This window comes from Hippichthys cyanospilos, chromosome 2, assembly GCF_059441005.1.
Source record: "Hippichthys cyanospilos isolate Australia breed blue-spotted pipefish chromosome 2, RoL_Hcya_1.0, whole genome shotgun sequence".
Taxonomy (NCBI): Eukaryota; Metazoa; Chordata; class Actinopteri; order Syngnathiformes; family Syngnathidae; genus Hippichthys; species Hippichthys cyanospilos.
The window spans coordinates 23,104,691-23,120,037 of record NC_142370.1 but is presented as its reverse complement, the minus strand read 5'-3'; the positions used below and the strand labels follow the sequence as shown (position 1 = coordinate 23,120,037).

The 15,347-nt window shown below is 40.8% G+C and overlaps 1 protein-coding gene across 8 annotated transcripts in view; it reads left to right on the top strand.

The window, feature by feature from the left end:
* Positions 1-1,038: 1,038 nt before the first annotated feature.
* The window catches only part of mbnl2 (muscleblind-like splicing regulator 2), a 31,727-nt gene continuing 17,418 nt past the window's right edge, over positions 1,039-15,347 (top strand). For 3 of the 8 annotated variants that reach the window (XM_088408489.1, XM_088408494.1, XM_088408491.1), the window contains exons 1-2: positions 1,039-1,430; positions 6,307-6,925. In XM_088408489.1, coding sequence (XP_088264615.1) covers positions 6,752-6,925 — 174 coding nt within the window. In that variant the 5' untranslated portion in view covers positions 1,039-1,430; positions 6,307-6,751. The remainder of the gene's footprint in view (positions 1,431-6,306; positions 6,926-15,347) is intronic. The other 5 variants (XM_088408488.1, XM_088408490.1, XM_088408496.1 and 2 more) reach the window with 3 other exon arrangements.

Below are 15,347 nucleotides of genomic sequence, written 5' to 3'. Positions count from 1 at the left end.
TGTCTTAGAACCTAAGAGAGCAGCAAAAGTAGAATTCTCGAAAGATGAGAGGATTTGTAAAACGTTCCTTACCCACTTGTCACATACTTAAAGGACGAGTGTGAAACTGTGTTTTCCGACAGTGATGAGATTTAGGTTTTGCAGATAATTTGACAATTGCATGACTCTCTTTCCAGTAGAAACATTCCTGCCAGCCTGTTATTTGGGTTTGCACATGATAGAACTGCAAACCTTGTTTCGCTCACCGATATCAACAAAACACCCAGGCTGCTGTGTCATTCACAGCCTTTGTTTTAGACTTTGTATGAGACTCAGACTGACGGTACAGCTGTTCGATTGAATCTGGATTTCTGACTCATCAGTTCTGTGACGGCCAGGCGGCTTCACCGCTCACATGATGCCAACCGGTACGGTGTCAATTGGCTAGGGAGCGGTGGGGTGAACTGGGTTGGCCAGTAACAGAAAGATTCAATGAAGCGCGATTATCCAGTGCAGCAAACTCGGATTTCTGATTAAATTCCTACGTGAAAGACAGCTTAGAGGACCAGAGGAAGAGAGATGTGAATAATTGGAGTGTCTGTCTGGATGATGAGGGGAGGAGGTGCAGTGCTCCTGTTTCCTGGGGGGGATGGTGTGACATATCAATAGAACAGACAAGGACAGAGAGGATCATCCTTATGGACTACGTCGGGGTGTGTTGAGGGATGCATGTCAAGTTCCGCCACTTAGTTATTTGATATTATACAGCTTTGACTCACAGGACTGACATAACGGCTAGTTTGTCAGGGCGTGAAATTGGGGAAATACCTCAATAAGTTAGCATTCAGAGGCTGCGGCCGTAAGCGCAGTTTTCACCTCATTGCCTTTCATTCTTCCAATAGGGATGTGCACACAGCATTGATTCATAGGTGCTCTTCTCCCATTGGCCGGAGCTCTGAAAGGGCGGCGCTGAGTCTCATGCTGGTGGACAGGAAGGGGCTGGCTTTATGCTGTGGGTATGTGTATGTGTGTATGTGTATACAAGGGGCGGTGGGTGGGATTGCTGGAAATGTTTCAGCCAAATAGTTGAAGTCGGCACCTCTTCTGCTTTCTGCTTGCACGTCCGACGCCTGCCTGCCTGCCTGCCTACCTCATTCGCTCGCTTGTTTGCTGTGTAGCCGAGCGGGAGACAGATATTGAGAGGGAACCCGTGTCGGCATGGACCTCTGGCTGCGGCATCGGGCAGCGTGCGAGGAATGACAACAGCGCACATGGTCATTAACTCCAGTTGCTGAGGCAGACAGCCGCACTGTCGCTGTCACCTGGCGCCACACAAGGCGCCTACTGTCTTGTGGACAGCATACGGCCAAGGTGTGGGATCTGCTGAAACAAGGTGGAAGAGCACCATCATTTTTCAAGAGTTTGCTGCAGTGTGCTGCTCATCAGTTCAGGTGGGAGGAGAGCAAATGTTTTAGCTGTGTGAGAGTATCTGAGGGTGAAAACGAGAACCTCCCAGTTAGGGCCACTACTGTAGTTTCCAGTGCTATAATGGGCTTTCTGCGCCAACTCCTGAGAGGGAGTGGGGCATTATCACAGCGGTAGCCTCACACTGCAGGGCTCACAGTGCAAATGTCAGATTTTTTTTTTTTTTTTCCTCCCGGGTGTGAGCCATATCAGTTTTGGTTATAGTTGTGGAGGTTCGCTTCTTTCACTTCATGGCTTGAAATTATTGATCATTGTTTAAGTAAAGCCACCCATAATTTTCATCACCGTTTTGGTATGTACAGTCTTTGATAAATATTATTTTGCATCATTTACATGTTGAAACCTTTGCAATATCTGGGCATGCTTTGCTCTAGTCACTAGTCTAACAACTTGTGAGCCAACATCGAACCACATCCAACCACCAGTCATTGGATGCTAAAAGGCCAGAGTGATATTGGATATTTGGTGTTGAAACAAATGACTCAAGCAATGATATGATACGAACATTTTATTTAAGATTATATCGAACACAATGATAATATCCAGATCACAATAAATGCATATTGAAATGTGAATTCAAATTATAAATACCAACTAAAATCATCTAAATTTTGAGGTTAAAAAAAAAATAATCATATTTTGCAGTTCATGCTTTCTTCATCTTACTTTGAGTAATGCTAAAATGGTTATAACAATGATTAAAATTAGAATCTGTGTCACTACTCAGCCTGAAAGTTAGCTATGATCCCGGCTCGCTCATACTGGTCAAAGTATACTCTTTCATCGCTTTCATGTATGAACAGATGGTTGACATTGAAGGAAAAAAAAGGTATTTATGATTGTTTTATTATTATGATTATTGTTTTATTATTATTATTATTATTATTGATTATCACTATTATTATTTTTTGGTCTGAGGAGTAACTTCATATATGTATAGATATACTGTACAATACATATTTTGGTATTTAAAGTAAAAGCGTGATGGAAAGTGGTATGTCATCATGTCGAACAAGGAGGAAGGCCCAGCCCATATCAAGAGCAGGGCAATTTGGGTCACGAGCTAATGCTATTATGATGTGCAGTATTCCAATCTGCTGACTCCATAAAATGCTTCTTGTGTTGCATCTGAACGTTTCAATAATCCCTGCGAAGTCACACTCGCTCGTCCCTATGGTACTTTGAAGTCAACAGTAGGAACCCGGGCTTGTGCCACCTGCAATTTCATGCGCACTGTATTAAGCCCATGTTTAGTTATAATGTTGCGCTGTTTCTCTCGGAGGGGCAAAAAGAAATAAAGGAACAGTTTGCAAGTGAACAACATGCTGATGTCACCAAGTTATGTTAGGCTTTCAGACCCCCCCCCCCCCCAAAAAAAAAAAAAAGAAAAAAAGAAAAGAAAATCAAAGCACCTTCACTTCTCCTTTAACGCACAGCAATAGAACATTTACCTAGTTCTTCCTAATGTGATCCAGTCCAGCTCTTGGCTAAGCAGATGATTCTGCAGCGGAAGTTGCGACATTGAGTGAAATGTAAATTCTAAACATAATGCAATGGTTTGCAAATAATTTTCAACCAGTATTAAGTTGAATGCACTAAAAGATAATATATTTGTGTTTTGTCTGCAGGCCCTGGCTTCTGATGTTGTAGCGTAGCCATAATGAAAGCAATCAGCAAAAGTAGCTTGCATAAAATACAATACACAAAGTGGACAAATAGCAGCCTAATTAATGGTTTGAGATATTCAGAGGTTAAGCCAATGACTTTCACTTGAGATACCCCAGTTCTGCTGACTCTTATACAATTAAGCAGACTAGTAAGGTAATGCCCTTGCCAGCTGGCCTCAGTAAGCATCAGTAATCCATAAGGTCTACTACTGTGGTGCATTCCTGTACAGTATGTTTGTCCTGCTTCACAGGTCATGCTGTCGTTCACCTTGACTAGTGAAACATAAAGGCTCAAAAACTCTAAACACAACTTTTGATTTTGAAATGTGCTCATACACATGGTAGATGGTACTTTACTCCCTGTATAAAGCACTTTTCTACTATACAAGGCCCTTAAAGCGCTTCACATTTGAGTACTCATTCACCTACTGATGATGCAAAATCAAAAGCAACTGGGGGGGTCACTGTCTCTCCCAAGGATTATCTAGCATGGTTACTATGGCCAGGGATTGAACTCACATTCCCTCTGTTTGCGAGACAACCACTCTACCACGAACCCACCCCACACGTGACTTGATGTTTACTTTCCAGAAATTGTTTGGATCGTTGAGTGAATGTGCTTTTCACAGATTTGTATTCATTATGGGGGTGTGTGTATGTCTGACATGAAATAATTTGGTGTTGAACCGTCTAAGCCTTACTTGTTTTAATGTTGCATGGTGTCTGAAGACCACGGTTTAAGTTTTATGCTAAGCCAGACACTAACATGACCTGAACTAAGGTAAGCCAAAAGTAGTTTATGCTGTCCAAAATCTGACCAGAACTAAACAGCATGCACTAATATATATAATGTACAGTAATACTAAGCTGTCCAAAGTTTTACATCTAGAATGACAAAAAAAAATGCCATGTACCGGATGTGTTGCCACAATCAGTTAAGAGACCAACTTGTCACAATGAACAAGAAGGGAAAAATATGACACATTTGATGCATTCTGGTAAAGTAGGGTAGTCTCAACTAGGGACTTTTTTTCTGACTTCTAAAAATAGAGATGTAATTGGTAAAGGTCAGCTCCAGCATGATTTTCACCTGACTTTCTCTTCTACAGCGAATGCCTCCCTCCATTATGAGACCGTAGGAAGTTAAATCATGCCTTGCAAAAGGAAACGGCTCTTCTGAACCATTTTTTTCGAGAAGCTTCTAATTTCGTTAGACTTGATCTGACAAGTGGGACAGGTTCTGTTAGACAATGGCCTGGATTCAAAAGAGTTGTTGCAATGTAGCGTTGGTGGGCTAGTCTACTTGAAGAAGTCTACTTGAAAAATAACAACCTGTATTACCCTGATACTAAATATATCCAGATCTAAATCCATCCATCCATTTTCAAGGACCACTTATCCTCACAGGGGCACAGGCTTGCTGGTGCCTATCCCAGCTGGCTTCAAGCAGTTGGCGGGACACACACCCAATCACACCTAAGAACATTTTAGTATGTCCAATAGACCTGTCTTGCATGTTTCTTTGGAGTGTAGGAGAAAGCCAGAGTGCCCGGAGAGAACCCCCATGGGCTCAGGGAGAAAATGCAAACTCCACAAAAGAAGGCCGGGGCGAGGTGGATTTGAACTTGAGTCTCTGATCTGTGAGGCGTATGTGCTAACCACTGCACCAACGAGCCGCCTTAGATCTCAATCTATTGTTCAGAAATAGGACCCAATCACAAATTTTACCAGCTGATAGGTTTTGAGGGAAACAATTGGGTTGGGCTTTTTTTTTTGGTAACTCATATAAACAAGAAAATAATCCAGAGGTCCACAAGATATACAATACATTTTATACTACACAACGTCACAACACAGTCAGAAACGGCATAAGTAAATATAGTCAGCGAAGGAACGTTCTTGTAATTGTTAGGAAGGTAACATGAGGCTAGCGTAACAATGATAATGTCTGTATTGTGGAAATATTTGAAATGGAAAGCCGAGAGCATGGCAATAACTCTATTTTACGCAACTAATTTGATACACATCTGAAAACAAGGATTTAAGGATTTCAATATTTTAATTCATATAAAAGGTCTCATGTTGGGTTTTTTTTCCTTGAAAATAAATAAATAAATAAAAAAAAACAAGAAACTAAACATCATCTAAACAAGAATATCAAGTAATATTTGTGCACTTAGTGCAAGAAGGGAAATATACTATACTGTATTACTGACTATGAATGATACAATAGAACATATCAATACACAAAACACTATGTGCAAAACTATTTATAACAGGTCTTATACTCGTATTTGTTAAATTGAGTGACAATTGATACAACTTGTGAAAGCATCAAAATGAATGAGTACATTACTTTTGACCCCATTCATCAACTCTATACAATGGCCAAATATCCTCACAGAATGGTGAATTCTTACTCCATAAATGGAAACAGATGTGTCACCACCTGATAATCTAGCTTTGATAGTAGGGAACCAGTAAAGATCATCGCACATTGGCTTGTGTCTTAATCATGTCTTGCACTGGCATAAGCAACTATCTTCATCATTCTCTGGTTTCTGGACTACTGCCCTGAATTAAGCTGTGCTGGCTGCTTTTCCTTCCTTTGACTACCCCAATACTTCTCAAATAGTGGGCCAGGCCCCACTGAGGGGGCGCGAGGTCGTTCCAGGGAAGAGGCTTTGTTTTTGTCAAGTGAAGTGTAATTTCAATAAAATGAGAATTTTCATCTTTTTAATATGTTTTTGTATTTTTTTTTTTTTTTTTAGTTAATGCACTTTGATGCATTTGGTTATTTTTCCATTTTAGACTAAGCTGTCACCTGTATAAAAACTGTAAAAACTGTTGAACAGTTGTTGAAAGTTGATTTGTATTGCTTTTTTCTTTTGTTACTGTTAAAAAGAACACATGTTTAGGTATACTTATACAATTTTTAGAGATAATTATCTTATTTATAGTCAGTGAGTCAAGTGGGCTGTGGGGGCAAGAAAAGTTTTCTCTTTTCATGGTGGGTCTTTCTGGCTTGCCTCATGCCACTGAAGTTGTTGCCATGCCCTAATTTGTTTATTAAATGGAAGTAGCATAACTGATTGACAGACATGTATATATTATTTATATTTGTGCAATTGTCTTGTATTTATGTACATATCTTTCTCTGCTTTCTTCACTCCAGAGTGCTGACAGAACATTCCTTGAGTGACCGCATCCCTTCGTGATGATCCACGGCTAGATCTGAAGAGTTCCTGTCCACCTGTAGTCACCAGAAGACACTCAGAAATAACGTTTGATCCTTTCAACGTAATCATCGGTGATCCATTTTCCATTTTTGGACATTTTGGAAACATTGGGGCAACCCGCTGAACTCATCTTGGACAATGCTTTGTCTGCTTTGCCAGAAGTTGCACTCGAGTCTTGCTGAACGATGAACAGTTTGGTTGGCAAACACCACGGCAACAGTGCAGTCCCACCAATCGTATCCGCTGAATGAAAGTGGATGATTTTCAACTGCAACTTCCATCACTTGCGCTCTGCTTTTCTAGGAGTACATTGTAACTAAGTGGGACGGGTCGCCTTTTTAATCTGAGCAGCTCTGCTCCTACTAAATCAGCAACGTAGACATGGCTCTGAATATTGCTGCTATACGTGACACAAAATGGCTGACCCTGGAAGTGTGTCGACAGTTTCAGAGGGGGACTTGCTCACGCAGCGATGAAGAGTGCAAATTTGCCCATCCGTCGAAAAGCTGCCAAGTGGAAAACGGGCGAGTGATTGCATGTTTTGACTCCTTAAAAGTAAGCCTATTCTCTGACTACACTTTATCTAACTGTAATATACTTATTATCACAGGACCCCATAGGACCGCCAAAGCATGTAAAGTAGCCAATATAAATTCAAGGATTTACAGCTTTGAAGTTTCTATTGGTCGACTGGTATACGCTGTCATCGCTCAAATTAGCCCAATGCTGTGCCGATGATCTTATTCGATCATCCTGACCTATGGCAGCTAAAGGCCAGAGAGGTCTGGTGTCATGTTCGCTTGTCACCGCAGATATGCAGATATGCATGTGGAGTTTTGTATGGCAAGTTCTTCTAATGTTACCATGCCTGTCCATCGGTGTGAGGGGGCACATCTGAGGCCGTCAAGAAGTCATTGCGGGACTTCGATTCCTGGTTTCTTGTCAACGATAAAACACTACAAACTTGAACTCAACCTACGTGTTTTATAATACTTAGCAACTCTCCTTAAACCAAGTAGGACACCAGTATGTTGTACACACCTTGCTACAAGTAAGATGACAATATTTAGGGATAGTCCATTGATATTAAAATAAATGAAAAAAACTGATGGCAAATTCTTTGGCAAACAGCCAAAGACATTGGGGCAGAACGACAGTACTGAGCAGCATGTACTTTGGCTGCAAGTTATGTGCTGTTGATATAAAAAGTCTGTACATCCCTATATAAATGCCAGGTTTTTGTGAAATAAAAATCTGATTCAAACTCATGTTAATTGGGCGTAAGCACACACCTGCCACTACTTACAGTTCCCCAAGTAATTGCAAAATACTGTACCAAAAATTTCAACTGTTCTGCCCTGATATATTATTTCTTTCTGGTAGAAGCCTGACAATTTTGTGCTAATGCCCAGTTTCCAGTTGAATATACTCTGCCCCAAAGCACTGATTCTTCTACCCCCATGCTCTAATGTGCAATGTTCTTTTTGTGATGATTTGCACCATTTTTTGCCCCAAACCTATATTGTAGAGGTATGACCCAAAGGTTTGACCTTGGTTTCATGGGACCATAACACATTTTCCCAAATGGGTTTGGGACATTTGAAGTTGTCAAAAATAAAAGTTATTCAAAAGGTAAGTATGAGAAAAAGGCATCGTTTTAACCTAGACTTGAAAATTCATGCTTGGTTCTGACAGTAGATGTGTTATGTCACGGATGAAGCAATTTCTTGTTAGATTGCACAATTGTTGACCTCTCACCATGACAAGCAGATGAAAAACAAACATTGCAAAATGGGCATGGTGAACTGGACTCCATTCTTGGTTTATGGAGTAAATGCAGTCACAAAAATAACGTGACGGCAACCAATGATAAGTTTTCTTGACCAATGATAAGTCAAGATTTTTCCCATGCTTTCCCAGTTTCTCAGTGTTTGATTCTTTCCCTTCTCAGTATAACATTACTGTATTTATATTAAGCGTTCTATCGTTGTTTAAGGTTTTGACTGATTATGAATGCACAATACACATTCAGGTGTGCATTTCGAAGGAGGCTGTGATATTTACAGTGTATAGAATGGCGGCGAACATTTTTGTTTTTGAGCTGGCGACAAAATATATTTATTAGGGATGGAATGGAGTAAGATTTTGTTCAATGAGATCGCACAAGATTGATCTGTTTATTCATTTTTAATACTATTTTTTCTTATTAATTTTTAATACTATTTTGGGGGGGGGCTACAAGTACAAAGGAATACACAAGAGAGTGTGTTGTATTGTGAAGCACACAGCCAAACTTGGTGAGAAGGCCAGGCTACCCTTCATGATAGACCTTGCCATGTATGGAAAGGAACATCTTTGGAACACCTTTATTTTGAAGTTTTTTCAGACAACTCTTTTCTAGTTTCTACTGCACAAATTATCCGAGGCCTAGACTGATTGAATGTTCATTTAAAAAAAAAAATGTAAAGGATCTCATGGCCCTGTCAGTAATTTTTAAGTTTCAACTGGCACAAAAGACAAACTTCTTTAATAAAGTTCCAGCTCTGGTTTGACACCGTTGCATTGTGGAAAATGTAGTATTGCTGGGTGTGAAACACCTGCGGAAGCCAGCGGTCCAGTTCTAATAATGAGTCCATATAATTCCTGGGCCCAGAGAAAACCTCCTTGGGACTGGATCCGGCCCACGGGCTGAGAGCAGTTGATTTACTTTTCACAGGCAGTTCAAAAGACTTCTATAGCCGCTTATCGTCACTAGGGTGACGGGCTTGCTGGTGTCTAACTCATTCGTCTCCGGGCAGTAGGTTGGGGACACCCTGGACTAGTTGCCAGCCAATCGCAGGGCACACAGAGACGAATAATCATTCACACTCACAAACACACCTAAGGGCAATTTGGAGAAGACCCACACAAGCATGGGGAGAACATGCAAACTCTCACCAAGGACATCTGAACTGTGAGGTAGACGTGCTAACCAGTCTTCCACAGTCACGTTTATTATTATTATAATTATTTAGAGTCCTTGTACCATTCATTCTGAATGAATAATACACAGAAACATGCACATACATAATTATTTCAGTAAGTGCCATTCTGCTGGCATGATTTTACCCACAAGGGATGTTTTATGAACACAAACATTTCGCTTTCAAGACAGTTTCCACTCTTAGACCCCTCTTGTTCCTCCGTTTATAAATATGGGTTTTTCTGCATTCCTCTGTGTAATCCTCTTGCACGGGGCCACACCCTGGGTTAAGCAAACGTGGTGGGGAATGTGTGCAGAGCAGTATGAGCCAGTGGTCATTTACACAGGCACAGTGAGGTACTTACCAGGCTGGCATTGCTTGAACAGTCACCCTTTTGTGCAAACACTCGCCCCAAGTGGGCCATTCAAATATTATTCAGAAAGAGATAAGAGTGGTGAAGCAGGAAATTGACTGTTATGACCTACACTTTCATCACTCCCAACTGCAAACATCTAACCTTTTTGGGAGTTGAATCCCCCACTACGGAAGCAAGCACAACTTCACCTTTCAATTGCAATGTATGGATGCAGACTGCAAAGCAATGGAGAGGAAGTTTAGTCAGGGCATCTTGTAGCAGCCATTTGGCATTAATCATGGTACAGCGTCATTTTTGCCTGCTAAGAATTTCAGATCAAAATTGGTACCTTTGGGGGGTGCAGCACTACTTGCCTCTCTGACCGAAACGCGGGAGCCAAACAGAAACGCTGTCATCATTTTTGGCTTGATTAGAAGTTATTGACTGTGGAACACCTCCGTAGCTGCCACATAGCCTGGATGGAATCAGCACAAATATCTGCCCATCTGCTGTACCACTGCCTCACCTGGTCTGTCCACCCACTGCCTCTGAGTCATCCTCTTTTTCCACCACTCTGCAACCCACAGTACTGACAAAGCCCTTTTTTCATGTAAAACAGTTTTGGTTTAAATGAGCTTTTCAGACTGGTTAGTGGCTCCCATCCTCACACTTGTTGAGCTGAAGGCAGTTAGACACAAACTCTTAGTGCAACACTGTTGCATATACCATAGGAAATCTGTGAGGGTTCACTTAACGTTTGAACATCAGTGCTGCTTTGATTGATTAATTATTGATGATTGTTTTGTTTCATCGACATCAGAAACAGACTCGTTGTCCCAATCTAATTTCTGTTTCTTGATCTGCAGCGTATTTGTCCTCCTTGATCTGTTTTTGTTTCCATTTTTACCTGGTGCTAGCAACTAGCTAGCATGCGCCATGCATTGTTTTCCCTTTTTTGGGCATGCATGCATGTTGTTAGGCACTTACAAACAATTCAACAGACAAGCAACTCTTCCCCAGAGGCCGTCACTTATAATGAGACGGATTTCCTCTTAATTGGCTCCATTTAATGAGGCAACAAAAGCAATCTTTAGGGACCTCCTTCCAAATACAGTAGGTTCTGACTCATTTTTGTTGAAAATATTCTCACACGCTGTAGTAAACCCAGCCGAGCATGACCTCCCAATCCGATGTGAAAATGTGTCAGAAGAAGAATAGAAGACTATGTAACTCACGATTTACATCAGTGGTTGTTAACCTGGGATCGATCAAGAGTTCGGTGAGTCTGTCTCATGGGTTCGGCGAAGCCTTCGCCGAAGACGTCAAGACATACTCGACTCTTTGTGTCAGTTCATAATAACACGCCCCCACTTGGCCACCACTGGCTGCAGGCGATCGCTTTGCATTGCTTGGCCAAACACTGCTGCGGGGAATTGAGTGCGCTCAGTAGTCAACATGTGACTGATGTAGTAGTATGGCATGATTTCTTTCTTAATATTTTAATCCATATTTACTATGTGGAACAATAAAAGAAAGTAGCTGGGCGAAAATGTGCAACATGGATTCAAATGTATCATGGAATGTAATGAGAGTCAATGTCCTAGCTGCCTGATTTGCATACATAGTTCATTTTGTGCACCAGAAAAATAATTTAAAAATAAAGAAACTAATACCTATGTCTTGAATTTGAAAGTAGATCACATTTTCTTTTTTTTCCCCGAGATGTGTTCTGTGACTTAAGACTTGTGGAATTCAGTACATCCAACAAGGTTAAGAAGCACTGATTTACATAGAAACACACAACTCCACCACACAAAGCAGTAACAAGTGATCACAACCAGTTAGTTGCTTCTGTCGATAATTCAGCACCACTTTTAGGGGTAGTGCTGCATATACAAATGAATGTTACTTTTGAGCAACTTTCCTCCAGGTATTTGCTTTTTTTTGGAAAAACAACAGGAACTTTGAATCATTGGACTCACTTGAATTAATGGACTCTGGTGTATTGTTCGTGTCTCATTGACCAAAGTACACTTTAGGGCAAACGCATGACAATGAACAAAAGAATGTAATTTAATGCAATATGTTGTGCAATTTTGTTTGCATGACTGTTCCTGGCTCAAGCACTGCTAAGAATGCTTATTTGTAGAACATGCCATACTGCATCAGTGACCCTCATTTGTTGTCCCTACAATTTAAGTGTAGCAAACCAATACTCTCTTAGAGTACAGGTTTTGCAGTTGACCAGCAGTCTTAGGTTTACTGTACGTGACCTTGGTAGTGTGCTCATCATTGCCATCAGACAGGGGTGTCAAACTCATTTGTACCGTGGGCCACATGGTAGTTATAATGTCTGTCAGAGGGCCGGAATACATTTTAAGCGTGTTTGTCACACGCTAACCTAGTTTTGAAAACACTGGCCTGTAAAAACTATTTAAAAGACAGATTGGGAGCAAAAAAATAGTTGTTGTTGTTTTTTTTTGTTTTTGTTTTTTGTTTTCAAGACAACTTGCAAGTTAGGTATTCTAGCCATTTCACCATACGGTTTTTCATTTATTAACAGAGCTATTGTTTTCACTAATTGGTAGGGAAAAACATTTTACTGCTCTCAACTGTGGCATGCCTTCCATTGTGAGTTATCAATAATGGTTCTTATGCCTGATAAGGAGCTACTTCAGTGCACTTCAGCTCTCAGTGGCTTCACTTGATGCGGATCATTTTCTTCAACTGCAAATGCAACTTGAGGTGCCTTCAGCTCACAAGAAGGCAAGTGTCCTTGGAGACCTTATTGCAGCCATCAAACAACAAGCTGAGTAAGGCCTTATTTTCCCTTTGGTTGTAGAAAAGGTGAATGGCAATCAACAACATCTGCATACAGTATTTGTATTTTCAAGTCCCTAGCAGACTCTAATATAATGTGGAGGTAATTAGATAAAAAATATTGGGTAGTTTCACAAGTTAATTCACTTCACAACCCTAATAATAAACTTAAAATGTGACTTAGTTTTGTTCCACTTGACACAATCATATAAGAAAGCAGACTGCATTTTTTTCCCTCAAGATTTAAACGCTGTTCCTTAACGTAATCGTTTATCAAATATAGAAATTGTACTTGTAAGAAAAATATTATTTTGAAGTTAATTACGTGCCTAATGTTCGCCTATTCCAGCCGTCTTGACATCAAACTGGGCCATATGTGGCCCCTTACAAAAGTATTATTTTAAGTTAATGGTTACGTACCTAGGATTCTCCTAATCCAAACTACTTGACATCATACTGGCCATACGTGGCCCTCCAATAACAGTGAGTTTGACTCACGTGCATTAGTGATTCTTGCTTACTTTCTCGATATTGTAAATTATGAAGCGATGCCTCTTTATCCTTATTTTGACAGCAACCAACGCTTTAATCTCCAAAATAGGGGACTAAGCAGCCATGTGAGGCCCGGGCCCCTATCTGCTGAGTGTGTTCGAAAGAGGCTTTGATGCGCGGATCTGCGCTCTTCTTTCCATCTCATTATCTTCCTTTATCTGTCCTATGGATTTAAACAACTTCTTAACATGCCCTGACATGCGCTCGAGCTAGGCAACAAGATCTAAATGTTCTTGCTTTGTCTTTCTGGCTTGTTTTATTTCTTTTTTTTTTTCCCCCTCATTTGCATTTGTTGTAGCTTTTAGTTTTATTTTTAGAGTGCACCAGTACTCACTCTCTTGAATGCCAGGAGTGACTGAAACTGCTGCAAAATTAGCAGTAGACCTGCTGTTGTCCCTTGGGATTGTGGCACAGTTCCTTTTAAAGTAGGACATAAAAAGTGTGTAACCCATTTCTATGAAGTCTCACCGATTTGGCAAGTTAAAGTTCCTGTTCAATGTAAGAATTCTGCCACGTTTTTGTACAGCCCGTGCTATCGGCTGCAGATCTTTACCAGGGACTAGTTTATCAACCGTGTCAAGTGGATTCCTAGATAATGAGCCATTGTACTATATTGAATTGTGTGAGTGATTAGAGATTAGAGAAGCTCGGGATGTTGGGTTCCACATCTCAGCAGGTCACAGATGATCAGATTAACGAAAGAAGAGCTCCATCCTGGAGTTGGATTAGAGATGACCAACTCTTCAAAACTGCGGGCTCATGACAAGTATCATTGAATTATTTCTCAAGAACATATTGATTTGAATCAGTGCTTATCCACGGTTCAAGTCTTTTTCAAAACGAAGGTGATAATAGGCATGTTCAAGGTATGTAAAGATTGGAAAACCTACACCGACGGTGAGATGTACTGTATGTGAGAAAATGGAGCATTTGCCAATGGCCATACCAACATGCTAACTTTAGTTGTGCTCCCTAATGATTCAATGTATTGACCAGCCATAAGGAACTACATTGAGCTGCCATGTTGTGTATGTTATTAGAATTTGGAATTAAAGTGTTAAACAAGCGCACGTTAAAATGACATTCATTATTTTACTACTATTTTTGGTTCACAATTGATGAAGCTTACAGACTCTCCATTCATTCTTTGCCACAAAGATAAAAACTCCACACGCTCTTCTTGGATTTGTTCAGAGTTTATTTTAAAAAAGTGAGAAAGTGACCAAAATAAAATACAAAACAATAAAAACAATATCAACCTCAATTTCCTAATTTCCCAGCCTTGAGGCCAGCAAGTACTCTGTGTCCCGCAGGATGGAGTGGGCTTTGAAGGCAAATACAAATTGTTATAGCGCTAAAGGGAAGGAAGGGCCCACAACTGAAGCACTTTTCTGCAGACTTGATAGAAGACTGTCCCTCTGTGCCTGTTGCCACCCGCAGATATGCAGCACTTATCACTCCAAACATTCAGATAGGCTGATGGAGAAGGTGGACACAGTTTGTGCTATTCGGGAAGATTTTAGGCCCGCGCAGTCCATTTGGCACACTTAGGAGAAACCAAAGAAATCAAAAGTGTGTTTTCCCTTCACTTCCAGTGGTAATGGTTACTAGGCCAATTGTGGTGGTTTGGCTAGGTACAGTATATATGTGTTGCACTCCACACAGAGAACAAGGCCACACAGGTGCAGGCATAATGAGGAGCATCAGTGAAGGGTGCACAGTCAGTGTGGCAGCCAGTGCTGTAGGTTTCTTGCTCAAGGGCACCTTGTCTCAGTAGTCAGGAAGCAGGCTCTCAACAACTAATTGCCATTTTACATTTGATTCGAGAGTCAAATTCTGATGTTCAACTTTGTAGTCTTAACTTTGACGTCAGTGGTGTTTTGTCATCAAGAATATCATTACCCAATATGGTTGAAAGCACTCACTTATTAAAAGACAACACCCTCAGTAGCACATAGTTTAATGCACGTGCAGGGCTACAATGAGAGACTGTCACGTCAGTGGCCTGATTGAAAGGTAAAATTGCATCACGTAGCCATGGCTGTAAACTGGTGCGTGAATCGCAAAGACGGCTTGGTGCTTGTTAAAGATCCTTTTCCACATTGGCTGCAATGAATAAACAGGTGTATTTGTGTGGGCGTCTGTGTGTTTGGATGTGTGTGGATGTGTCTTACTTCTAAAATGAAAAACATGAGTGTAGTTATTGTCCTCAATCTGATCCCGAATGTTTAACAATGAGTGCTGTCTTTGTCATTTGCGGTGTAGCAATTTAGCTTTCCTCTTTTGC